At 36.7% G+C, this 12,982-nt stretch overlaps 2 protein-coding genes across 2 annotated transcripts; one reads left to right on the top strand and one right to left on the bottom strand.

Moving 5' to 3' along the window:
• Positions 1–347: 347 nt before the first annotated feature.
• Positions 348–4,550, top strand: LOC136252016 (uncharacterized). Its single transcript, XM_066044350.1, has 9 exons — positions 348–421; positions 577–1,280; positions 1,369–2,100; positions 2,286–2,462; positions 2,519–2,692; positions 2,757–2,939; positions 3,631–3,798; positions 3,854–4,027; positions 4,361–4,550. Exons 2-8 carry the CDS (start codon positions 599–601, stop codon positions 4,024–4,026), a joined length of 2,289 nt encoding a protein of 762 aa, XP_065900422.1. The 5' UTR covers positions 348–421; positions 577–598; the 3' UTR covers position 4,027; positions 4,361–4,550.
• Positions 4,551–8,384: 3,834 nt separating this feature from the next.
• LOC136252020 (uncharacterized) lies at positions 8,385–12,926 on the bottom strand. The gene is made up of 9 exons (XM_066044359.1): positions 12,803–12,926; positions 11,937–12,639; positions 10,860–11,843; positions 10,509–10,685; positions 10,279–10,452; positions 10,007–10,189; positions 9,649–9,816; positions 9,420–9,593; positions 8,385–8,903 (listed from the first exon to the last, which is right to left on the bottom strand). The coding sequence occupies exons 2-8, from the start codon at positions 12,622–12,624 to the stop codon at positions 9,421–9,423; spliced, it is 2,547 nt and encodes an 848-aa protein (XP_065900431.1). The 5' UTR covers positions 12,625–12,639; positions 12,803–12,926; the 3' UTR covers positions 8,385–8,903; position 9,420.
• Between the last annotated feature and the right edge of the window lie 56 nt (positions 12,927–12,982).

The following is a 12,982-nucleotide window of genomic DNA, read 5'->3' on the forward strand; positions in this document are numbered from 1 at the left end:
TTGTCATTCTTACAATGTAAAACCTTACAAATATAGCTAGTAACCCAAACAGTACTGTTATTGAATATGTAGAGGTTCATCCATGGTAAATGAACATGTGGCTATGAGATTCTCTCTTCTCGTATTTTTGAATAGAGTTTGGTACACTGATACACTGGTCATCTGTATAACCTCCATAGCCAATTCTGATAATACAGCGTACATAAAAGCAATTAGCTAAGATGTGTGTGTGTGTTCAAAATTTTCATTTAATGATGTCACTATGTTACGCATTTATATGTTTTTAAACTAGCACTATAAAAGAACACTCTATAGTGTAGCAAAATTATTGTCATTTTCAAATAGATCAAAACTACTCAAGTATTCTATATAGTCATTGTGCAACAGTTGGAGATTCATAGCTCATCAATTTTTGGTTGCAGTAAGTATGTAGCTACATTTGTACAATATAATAATACTCACTGAGCGCAGAATGTTTGCCTATAGTTTCTATAGTATCCTTATCTATTAGATATTTAGCCCCAATCAGGAAGTTTTGTCTCAGTGGTTTATTACTTTTCAACTTTTATTTTACAGGATTTTTTTTCAAGATATATCGATGTGCAGAACTACTCAAGTGTTTTGTGGCAGCCTGGTAGTGTTCCTACTATCCAGCTATACTACAGCCATGATACCATCATGGTTATCAGCTGTGTCATTTAAATGTCATGGTGAAGGTGATAACTGTGCAGGAGCTCTTATTGATAAACAATGGATAGTCACTACTGCTTCATGTTTCCAAAAATGTAATGGGAGTACTTTACAGCATTTTAAAGCATTTTTAAATATCCCAGTCAAAGGAAAAAGGAGGATTAAGAATGGTACCAAAGTTTCTGTTGAGGATGTTTGGATACATCCGAGGTATGATTCAATCACATATGCCAATAATTTGGCTCTAGTCAAACTTGAATGCCATGATCTCATTCTAAATATTGATGCTAACTTCACAAAAGCTAATTGCTCAATGCTAGTGGACTGTGTCACTCAAAATCACTCTGGTTATTTGCATTCCTCAAAGAAACACTTCAGATCTAGAGAGCTTAGTTGGGAAATGGATTCAGAGGGCAATGTAACTCTATCACGATGTTCTATTGGACTGGGTATGGATACCATCTATTACTGTGCCAGCCAACCAGTTGCTGTCTCATCTAATAAAATGAGTGAATGTGTTAAGAGACGAAGGATAGTTCCCACAACTCCAATCTGTTATCATAATGAATGGATAATATCTGTCATGCAGGGTAAGTCAATTGTGGTACTAGCTATATTGCTATGCATTTATGTACATACTTTGAAAGAAAATGTAATGTTAGCATTTTATAATTGCAGATAACGAAGCTGTTTGTACACCATCCACTGATGCGCCACTCCCAACTGATAAGCCTACACCAACCCCTGATATATCAACTGATGAGCCAACACTGGCACCAACATCAAATACTACATCAATGCCAACTACCCAGTCAGGATCAACAGCAAATCCAAATCCTGAAACTGTAAGTCTGCAACCAACTGAAGCTGTAACACCACAATCAACTGAAACTGTAAGACCATGGCCAATTGTAGCTGTGACACATCAACCAACTGAAACTGTAAGACCACAACCATCCAATGCTGTAACACCTCAACCAACCAAAGTTGCAACACCACAATCAACTAAAACTGTGAGACCACAACCAACTGAAGTTGTAACACCTTGGTCAACCAAAGTTGTCTCACCACAACCAACTGAAGTGGTGACACCACAAGCAACTAAAGCTGTTACTCCACAATCAACTGAAGCTGTAACACCACAGTCAACCGAAGTTGTGACACCACAACCAACCGAATTTGCAACACTACAATCAACAGAAACTGTAACACCACAATCAACTGAAGCTGTAACACCACAGTCAACCAAAGCTATGACACCACAGTCAACTGAAGCTATGATACCACAACCAACTGAAGTTGTGATACTGCATTCTACTGAAGCTGTAACTCCACAACCTACTGAATACATATCATTGGAACCTGTTACAACCTCAACAACACCCTCACAAACTCCTGGTGATAATGGTGGTACGCTCATATCACTAAAATGATATGTCATTTTTGTAGTGGCATTACTAACTATGTTGATAGTTAATAATACCACTGTAACAATGTTCTTACTAATTAAACGAACAATAATAGCATCTTAAATTTAGCACTGTAATGAATTAAAATACTACATTTAATAAGGCTTTACTGCACTCTCTCTGCAGGATGTGTGTTGATTATTGACAATGGCAAAGCTGCTGTTATTCACAACTTTAATGATGGAGCTACCCTTGTAATAGAGTACATGTGTAATAGAGGATATCACTTTTCTCTTAATAATAACAAATTAAGCAGAGTTTGCATCAATGGAAGCATGCCATCCAAGCCACCACCTTGTAAACGTTAGTCAAACTCTATTGTTTTATTATACAAGGTATAATGTGTTTTAATTCTTTAGAAATTGCATGTCGTCCATTTGAACCTATTGCCAATGGAAAGATTGAAGTGACTGGACTAACGTATGCTTCAGTGGCACATTTTAACTGTGATCCTGGATATTATATCACTGGGTCCGCAGTACGTAGTTGTGACACAGATGGTGAATGGAATGGGATAGAAGGAGTTTGTAAACGTAAGCATTTGTTGAGGTGTGCATACATGTCCTCCAATATCTCCATGTCTATTGTTTTCTTCAGGCAAATGTACAGTTCCACAGTCCATTGAGTGTAATGATGGAACACGAGTCTACCCAACTAAATCAGCATTTGCTGATATTGGAGATGTGGTCCAGTATAGAGTACCCAGTGGATATGGATTAATTGGGGACCCTCCCATCTGTCAACCTGACTCAACATGGAGTGCCCCTCCAGACTGTCTGAGTAAGTAAGAGCTTCTTGTATGCAGATGATATATTTGGTGATTCTAGAACTGAGGGCATGTACAGCGTATAAATGCATTATAAGGGAATTCCCAGGGGGTTCTTGGGTGCAATCCCCAGAACCTAGCCTGAAGGATTATATGGCTTTAAAATAACTGAAAAAACTTGATGCCATATTATTAAAACCAACAATGCCAATCTTTACTGCTACTCCCCTCCCCTCCCCCCAAAGGTTTTCAAACTTTCACAATGGCTCCCCTAAAAACTTTCTATGGCCAACATCATTATTGTTGCTCAATGGAAAGACACAACCACTATAAGAACTTGTTGAATGTATCCAATGAATTAAGATATATGTATACAATTTATTAAATGCACGCATTTTTGAGAAATAGAGAGATCCACGGTATAGCTATAGACTCTAATACGTGACCAGATTGCGAATAAGGGTCTTTAACCTATTACACCAATCTTGACAGTTGATAACTACAGATTGGATAATACAATAGATGTTAAATTTGAACATAAGCCTAACTACTAAACTTTCAAGTCAGCATGTTTCTTTGAAGCAATGTTATGGTCTTTTAAGTTAATAGGACTGGATGTGTGTGGAGAACCCTTTTTCACAAATTTGGGCACATTTTATGTGTTCTTGTGACAGCAAATAACTGCAGTTTAACTATCTTGTACAGAACTGTGTGACGAAAGACAAAACATACCTAATGCAGTAGTCACCATAAATCGGGACATCAAGAGCTATACTCGCAAGATCACATGCAATCAAGGATATCAACCTGATGGTAGTGATGTTCAAAGTTGCTACTTTGGAACATGGACCCCAATTTTCAGATCCTGTAAACGTAAGGAATTTGTATTGCCTTTATAGGAGTAGTTATCATTTATAAATCTATTTAGGAGGATGTAGCGAATTTTCTTTGGCCAATGGCAGTACCACAATGATGCTTGACAATCAGTTTGCTCTAATGGAGTGTGATAAAGGTTTCCACTTGGATCCTCCACTAGTGTTGATATCATGTAAAGAAGGAATGTGGCTACCATCTATTCCTACTTGTGTACCCGACCAATAAGGTAATGTATTACTTAACCTAATGTTCCCCCATGCATTGACTTAATTCTGTACAACTTGTTCATATCAGACCAGTTAAGGATATTAATAAGAAATCTATTTTTTTACTAGAATCTAATAGGAGTTAGCTTTATGGTTTGTGGTCATACGTACATCCATTGCTATATGATGTTGATAGCTAAATAGGAATGAAGTATTGCAAAATCATTTGGGTACGTCTTATTTGCTAGGTTAGCATACCCTTTCATGCATTTGATTTTGATCATTTTTCATTGGTGTATGCATCTTGTACAGCTTTTGAATGTGTATTTAGGATCTTATGCATGTATTTACAGACCTGTGAGCACTGTCAGAAATATATACATCCAACTCGTCTTGAAGCAAAGTCTTGTGATTTGTACAATATTTTATATGTATAGTAGTAGCTGTTGTTATGATGTTAATCTTACACATGACACTTGAACAGTTTTATCCTTTAACATGTATGTATAATTATAAACTTTAATTAAAGGCCTGTGTACACAATATATATATATATATATATAATTATAAATGCATCAATATGTTTCATATAATGATTATAATCTATTGTGATGGTAAATCCAAGTGGGTCACATGATGACATGTACTTGCATACTGTATGCTTTATGTAGGGAAGAATTATTGAATATTCAATAATATCAATGAAATGTTAACAGATGTGTTGGCAGGGAGTCTACATGCGTAAAAAATCTTTAAAAGTCAAAGCATTTAATACGTCACAAGTAATTATGCTGCATTTAAGAACAAGTAAATTTGGTCATGACATGATGAGGATGGTAAATAGAATCCTTAACAATCCATGGCACTCTGTCAAACACTAAACGCATGCATGTGTGTGTGAGTGTGACGTGTGTACGTGTGTGTGTGGTATTTATTTCTTGATTCATTAACACAATATGGCTTGAGTTCCCCCTACTTTTAGGACTTGGTCAGCGGGAATAAGTGACCTGTAGCTGAGTTGCCTTCATCACAGTGAGTAAGCGATTGAATGCCTACGTAGCTATAATGCTTTACATATAGTTTAGCAGTCTGTAATGCTAAGCTATAATTATTTGTAGTGGTAATGTGGTATATAGTCATGGTAGATACGTACTGTATGTGTAAACTGTGAAAGAAATAGTTTTATTCACTATCCCACTGGTGACCCACAAAGAAAGCTGCTGAAAGCCTCTGTAGTAGGAAGTCAGAAACATGTTATGTACTAAAACTCTTTGAATGCAGCAGACCAAGTGGTGATGATTTGATCCACAGACAGTTTGTAGCCTATAGGCAAGTGCTTGAGGGGTGATAGCCTGGAATACTATCACATAATGGAAATTAATGTTCTTCAGCTTTTAGGTATATACACATGCAAATCATACACTGTGTGACACATTACTAGATCATACTCTCCTCAAGAAAGTTTTCTCTCAAGTTTCTCCAATGTGATATAAAGGAATTGAAGATCTCTATAGGTAATGAGTAATAATTATTGTAACCTTTAACGATTATTTGACCATGTTCCTGTCATTGGCCAGAATTCTCTCATGTTTTATGTAGTACATTTACCAGAAGGGTAGTTGATTTCAACAGATCAATGTGTTTCTGTTACAGTACAGATATCAAAGCTATACATACTGACAACAATATCTTGTGTTAAGCAACAATAAATTTATTTCTAAAATCTGTCCTATCAATGGAAGTTGTATAACAATGGCTAAACTGCTGCAGTTACAAAATCATGAGTAAATTGTGACAGTTACTATGCAACCACTTTATAAGGATATATAATACACATTTAAACAATGAGAGTATGAGACTGACTTCCTTTTCACTTGTTGCTAAATGAGGCTGTGGTGAAAAGCTATATTTATCACTTTCTTTTGTTGTAAAGAGATCAAAGAAGTCTTGAATTTGAAATCTTTTTGATGATAAAAACTTATTGAAAACAAAATCCTTAGGAGTGTATGTAGGCCAGCCATTAAAATCTCTATAGACTGACACCATGATAAATTGTACATTATCAGTAAAATTATTAATGATTTATAAATAAATTATTTGAATTTCAAGGACTTGTCTTTGCTTTATATATGTACATACGTATGTATGTACATACACACTAAACACCTTCAGGTACTGTATACAAGAATTACATCACTACATGCAATTACTGTGCCAACTGGACAACTCCACTGAGTGACTTCATGATTTGTATATAGCTAATTGTTCTGGTCATGTAGTTTGCAGTTGTTTACATGGAGACCTGGAGTACACTGTGAGTATCTCACAAAATTGATGAGGCTCAGGTTAGACTTAAGCTTCTGGTACCAAAACCTTAGCACTGATATCCAATGTACAATTAACATATAAATGCACTATCAAAATGATTGATCACCTACAAAGCTGTATGTGCGATCAAGAAATTTTATGTGCTATACACCTGATGTTATTATTTCCTTTGAAATGAATATCGAATACCCAAAATGGTATTCAAATATTCAAATAGTCACTGAATATTCAAATAATAGAATACTCGCTTGAGTCGTACGTGACTGGTCACAGTACTGGAATGTTATGGTGACAAGGAAAGTTACTATTTGTTCCTCAGTTAACACCTGGTCCTCAGTTATAGCATCAAACCCTGAAACTACAATTACCAGGCCATTCTGTAGCACAACATGAAGCCAAAGCAAAAAGTTTAGCTGCAGCGCACATGGTCATAGTGTACCTGATCAGTGAAACACTAGGACACTTGTGAACTAGTAAGGTATTGTGTATGGCAGTAGATAGCCATGCATGTTAAATCATTTGATAACATGAGAAAGGTCTTATCAATGCCAATTGCATACAGTACAAAACACACAGACCAATGGATGTGGAATGCTACCCCACCACAGTACTTCATGTTAAGGTATGTATGTGTGTACATAGCTAGGTAAGTATATTACCTCCAGATATAATTTTGTCATGAGCTAATGCACAAATTGATACGTGATGAGAGTGTGACTTTCAATGAAACTGACACTGTTGAAAACATGAAACTTAAGAAAGACCACAATACATAACACAAGTACAGATCTCTACTGAAGCAATCCCAGAAGCTCATTTGTGTAATGGCAGTAATTAACTGTAACTGTATAAGTTTCAGAATGCTAATGATTACATGCACATATCAATCATTGCATTGCACTCTTAAAATTGGATTATAAATTGCTGTACAGTAGCTATAAATACTGTATTGTGGCTTTTTGATATTCTATAATCATAAATTGTGAACCATCCCAAGCAAGCAAGGTTATACCTACGTATATGAAATTTGTAAACAAATTCAACACAGAATTATGATAGCTCCTGGTATATTAAACAGTTAGGAACAAAGGGTGTGCACTCAGTAGCCTAGGTGTGTTAAATAAATTATATTAAGTATGTAAGACATCTTAAGAGCTTAACCTCACTATCAAAGTTGAGTCCTGTAAGCACACTTCTTTATGATAAGGCCACTCCAAATAAATTCTCTGTTTTCTGTTCTGGGCTCAGGCATATTTGCATGCAGGTGGGCGGTCCACAGTTTCCATTATTTCATTACAATGTTGGCAGCTTTTCAAGCTATTATTTGCCTAGCACAACCATAAAAAGCTGCATAAAAGCATGCTTAAGCTTGTTCTTTCCTTTTTAAGTTGCAAAATAGCACAGACATGAGGTCTGTGCCGATGTGATAGCACTGCTGACACTGTTTCAAGATAGCTTTTACTGAGTCTGTCAGTATGCAATAACTGGAAAATAATGAAAGAATACAGGATAATAGTAACCAGATGAGGGCGGTGGATGGGAAACAGAGAATATATTTGGAGTGGCCTAAGACTTTACATCTACTAATCTATCATTTTATATGGAGTGGCTACATATAAGCAAATGGTAGGTATAGATACTATTAAGACAAGAATGATAATTTATTTGGCACCTTTAATTCACAACATAATTGCAACAATGTTACACTGATGTATATACATGTAAGTTGGCATGACTTGTTGAGTTCAGCTAGAATGCTAGAACTCAACACCATCAAGTGTTTCAAGCAGTTGCAAGCCGCAAGAAGTCACAAACATGTTACTAAAATTCTGTTCAATGTAGAAAAAATCCCAGACCAGGTGGTGACTTGTCAACAGACAGCTTGTAGTCTATAGGCAAGTATCTGAGGAGCTGTACAGCCTGTGATCCAGAATTTTGTCTGCATTTGGCCAGTACTTATATTATTGTAACTTCTCATGTTTTATGAAGGGACGAAGGATTGTAAATTTAAGCTACTCACAACAAAATGATTCGCATAGATTACTTGAATAATTTTGAAATAATTTTTATTCAATATTAAAATTCAGATTTTCAAGCATTGTTACAGTTACATTAAAAAATATTCAATATAAAAATTAAAAAATGAACATGCAAATTAAGCACATAACTAGTACAAAAAACATCAAACGTAAAATAACACCTTACAGAACTATTACACAATATAACTACATAGATACATCCAATCCAAATGCTAAGTTAGCATTGAGTAAAGTTACAACAAACAATTACTTTAAGGCATTGAAATAATGCCAGGTTGTCTAACAAGTTATGCCACTGATGTTGTGGCTACAAGTTGATGCATACATATATACACACAGATAGCTACACAGATAAGATACAAGAACATTATGTACAAAATATTTTTACACAGCAAAACACACAGTCTACATAGATGCCAACTTAGCATCTCAGTAAAATATAATAAATACTAATTTACCAGTATATACATGTATGTACACAGTCAGTGCCAAAACTTTCAAGGAGATTTCAAACAGGAGAATCACAAGTCTGTGAATACATACACACAAAGTTCAACCAAATGTAACAATGTATTATGTGTACAAATCTGATCTATTGGTTTGTGGTGCATGTAAAACAAACACTTGTAGGAATTTGTCATAATATAAGTGCATTTACGAAAATATTCAGTACTAAACAAAGAGTGAGAAATAATAATGTGATGTCTTAGAAGGGTAAGCTGACCCAGTATCATTTTTCTACAGCCATTTGAAATTTAGGACTTGGTGTCTTTGTAACAAGTGTTATCTTGGTGTTATAAATAAACAAGGTCTCCTGATCAGAATTTACTTTCATATTTATTTAATAAGGTGTGCATGGGTAAGACAGTCTTATATCTCCTTGACAACATCCAATAAAGCCTCAGAATGCAATGCAAAATCACTAATCACAAAATTTGAACTTTTAAATCTAACTTTTTTAAAAGGTAAAAGGTTTCTAAGCTTCCCATTTAATACTTAATTTATGAGTTAGCATTGCTACATGAGTACAGAGACAGTACATTACCTTATTGGTCAGGTACACAAGTAGGAATGGATGGTAGCCACATTCCTTCTTTACATGATATCAACACTAATGGAGGATCCAAGTGGAAACCTTTATCACACTCTATTAGAGCAAACTGATTGTCAAGCATCATTGTGGTACTGCCATTGGTCAAAGCAATATCACTACATCCTCCTAAATAGATTTATAAATGACAACTACTCCTGTTAAGGCAATACAAATTCCTTACGTCTACAGGATTTGAAGATTGGGGTCCATATTCCAAAGTAACAACTTTGAACATCACTACCATCAGGTTGATATCCTTCATTGCATGTGATCTTTCGAGTATAACTCTTGATTTCACGATTTATGGTGACTACTGCATTAGGTATGTTTTGTCTTTCATCACAGAGTTCTGTAAAAACAAAGATATACATTAATTTAGAATTTCAGACATGATTTAAAATGTATAACAGGCAGTCCTTAAGAACGAAAACAATTGTTAGATATTTGTGATTAGAATTTCTTTTAAGTTTGCCAAAGGTTTATTTTTTAAAACATCCAATATGCATGCATAGCCAACAGTAAGAGTAGTTTGTACTTACTCAAGCAATTGGGAGGTGCACTCCATGTTGAGTCAGGTTGACAGACGGGAGGGTCCCCAATTAATCCATATCTACTGGGTACACTATACTGGACCACATCTCCAATATCAGCAAATGCTGATTTAGTTGGGTAGACTCGTGTTCCATCATTACACTCAATGGACTGTGGAACTGTACATTTGCCTGAAGAAACACAATTGGAGATGTCAATGTAAATATACATAAGTACAAACAATGTTACACAAAACAGTTAAACAATTATTGGTGCTTACGTTTACAGACTCCTTCTATTCCATTCCATTCACCATCTGTGTCACAACTACGTATCGCAGAGCCAGTGATATAATATCCAGGATCACACATAAAATGTGCCACTGAAGCATACGTTAGTCCAGTCACTTCAATCTTTCCATTGGCAATAGGTTCAAATGGACGACATGCAATTTCTAAAGAATTAAAACACATTATACCTTGTATAATAAAATAGTACAGTTTGACTAACGTTTACAAGGTGGTGGCTTGGATGGCATGTTTCCATTGATGCAAATTCTACTTAATTTGTTATTATTAAGAGAAAAGTGATATCCTCTATTACATGTGTACTCTATTACAAGGGTAGCTCCATCATTAATATAGTGAGCAACAGTAGCTTCTCCATTATCAATAATCAGCATACATCCTACAGAGAAAACATAAATATATTCATTACATTGCTAAGTAATATTATTGTTTATTAATTACTGGTTAGGTAGTAAGGACACAATAGTGGCATCATTAACTATGTGCACATAATCAGTAATGCCACTACAAAATGACATGTCAATTTAGGACTTTTACAGAGACAGGAACATACCATTGTCACCAGGTGTTTGTGAGGGTGTTGTTGAGGTTGTAACAGGTTCTGGTGTTATGATTTTGGTAGGTTGCGGAGTCACAGTTTCGGTTGGTTGTGGTCTTACAGCTTCAGTGGATTGTGGTATCACAGCTTCGGTTGGTTGTGGTGTCACAGCTTCGGTTGGTCGTGGTGTCACAGCTTCGGTTGGTTGTGGTGTCACAGCTTCGGTTGTTCGTGGTGTCACAGCTTCGGTTGTTCGTGGTGTCACAGCTTCGGTTGGTCGTGATGTCACAACTTCGGCTGGTGGTGGTGTCACAGCTTCGGTTGGTGGTGGTGTCACAGCTTCGGTTGGTGGTGGTGTCACAGCTTCGGTTGGTGGTGGTGTCACAGCTTCGGTTGGTCGTGGTGTCACAGCTTCGGTTGGTCGTGGTGTCACAGCTTCGGTTGGTCGTGGTGTCACAGCTTCGGTTGGTCGTGGTGTCACAGCTTCGGTTGGTCGTGGTGTCACAGCTTCGGTTGGTCGTGGTGTCACAGCTTCGGTTGGTCGTGGTGTCACAGCTTCGGTTGGTCGTGGTGTCACAGCTTCGGTTGGTCGTGGTGTCACAGCTTCGGTTGGTCGTGGTGTCACAGTTTTGGTTGGTTGTGGTGTTACAGCTTCAGTTGACTGTGGAGTTGCAGCTTCAGTGGATGGTGAGGTTACAGTGGTAGATTGAGGTGTTACAACTTCAAAAGGTAGTTCAACTATTTGTGTTGTAGTTACAATATCAACAGGCTGAATGCTTTTAAGGGGTTTAACAGTTGATGGAGTTTCAGTGTAGGTGATAGGAGTGAAGGTTGATGAGGTTGATGCAATAGATGTTGGAGCATCAGTCGGTGTTGATTCATCTGGAGTTGATGTTGGTGCTGACTCATTTGTTGTAGCATTGGTTGGTGTTGGGTCATCACTAGGCTTATCAGTTGGGATAGGAGCATCAGTGGGTGATGCACAAGCATCCTTGTTATCTGCAATTATCAAAAGACAAACCAGCATTACATTTTCTTCTAAATATGTAGCAATATAGCTATAGGCTTAACTATGTACCACAGTTGACTTACCCTGCATGACAGATATTATCCATTCATTATGATAACAGATTGGAGTTGTGGGAACTATCCTTCGTCTATTAACACATTCACTCATTTTATTAGATGAGACAGCAACTGGTTGATTGGCACAGTAATAGATGGTATCCATACCCAATTGAACAGAACAACGTGATAGAGTTACATTGCCATCTGAATCAATTTTCCAACTTGGTTGTCTTGATCTAAAGTTATTCCCTGAGGTGTGTAAATAACCAGAAAGATTCTGAGTAGAACAGTCCATTGGCATAGAGCAATTAGTTTTTGTAAAGTCAGCATTGATATTAACAGTGAGATCATGGCATTGAAGTTTGACTAGTGCAATGTTGTTGGCAAACGTAATAGAGTCATTTGGATGTATCCAAACATCCTCAACAGAGACTTTAGAGCCACTCTTCAAAGAAGCCCGCCTCCTATTACCTCTATCATGGACATTTAGAAAAGCTTTAAAGCGTTGTGGTGAATCACCATAACAGTTTTTGAAACATGAAGCAGTAGTGACTATCCATTGTTTATCAATAAGAGCTCCTGCACAGTTATCATCTTCACCATGACATTTAAATGACACAGCTGATAACCATGATGGTACCACGGCTGTAGTATAGCTGGATAGTAGGAACACTACCAGGCTGCTACAAAACACTTGAGTAGTTCTGCACATCTTAGGAAAATAATCCTGTAAAGTAAAATCAAATGGGTAAGTACAATCCAGAATAGGCAGCAATCATTATCGAGCGGGTAGACTCGAAGGTACGTACAGTAGCTAGCGGCTACGTAGCTAAACAGCTGACCGCCCAGTAGCGACTAGCTAGCTACACTTCCAACGAGTAGACACTTACTGCTAGCAGAAAGTCGGGGTTCAGTAAATCTTCAGTCGGTATACTTGAGTTCAGTGATTCTTTTAGTGAATGATGATGATTCCCTCGCGAGTTCTTTTATGGAGAGGATAGAAAACATAAAAACGTACATATGGTAGTGACGTAATTTTCAATAGGTATACGAAGACATAGAAAGCGGTG

This window comes from Dysidea avara, chromosome 4 (assembly GCF_963678975.1).
Source record: "Dysidea avara chromosome 4, odDysAvar1.4, whole genome shotgun sequence".
Lineage (NCBI taxonomy): Eukaryota > Metazoa > Porifera > Demospongiae > Dictyoceratida > Dysideidae > Dysidea > Dysidea avara.

Coding starts and splice junctions, on each gene's coding strand:
- LOC136252016 (XM_066044350.1), top strand. CDS start 599: ATGTGCAGAACTACTCAAGTGTTTTGTGGCAGCCTGGTAGTGTTCCTA. Junction 2,101..2,285: donor AACTCCTGGTGATAATGGTG/GTACGCTCATAT, acceptor CTCTCTCTGCAG/GATGTGTGTTGATTATTGAC. Junction 2,463..2,518: donor CAAGCCACCACCTTGTAAAC/GTTAGTCAAACT, acceptor TTAATTCTTTAG/AAATTGCATGTCGTCCATTT.
- LOC136252020 (XM_066044359.1), bottom strand. CDS start 12,624: ATGTGCAGAACTACTCAAGTGTTTTGTAGCAGCCTGGTAGTGTTCCTA. Junction 11,844..11,936: donor GATAATATCTGTCATGCAGG/GTAAGTCAACTG, acceptor TGATAATTGCAG/ATAACAAGGATGCTTGTGCA. Junction 10,686..10,859: donor ACAAACACCTGGTGACAATG/GTATGTTCCTGT, acceptor TTTTCTCTGTAG/GATGTATGCTGATTATTGAT.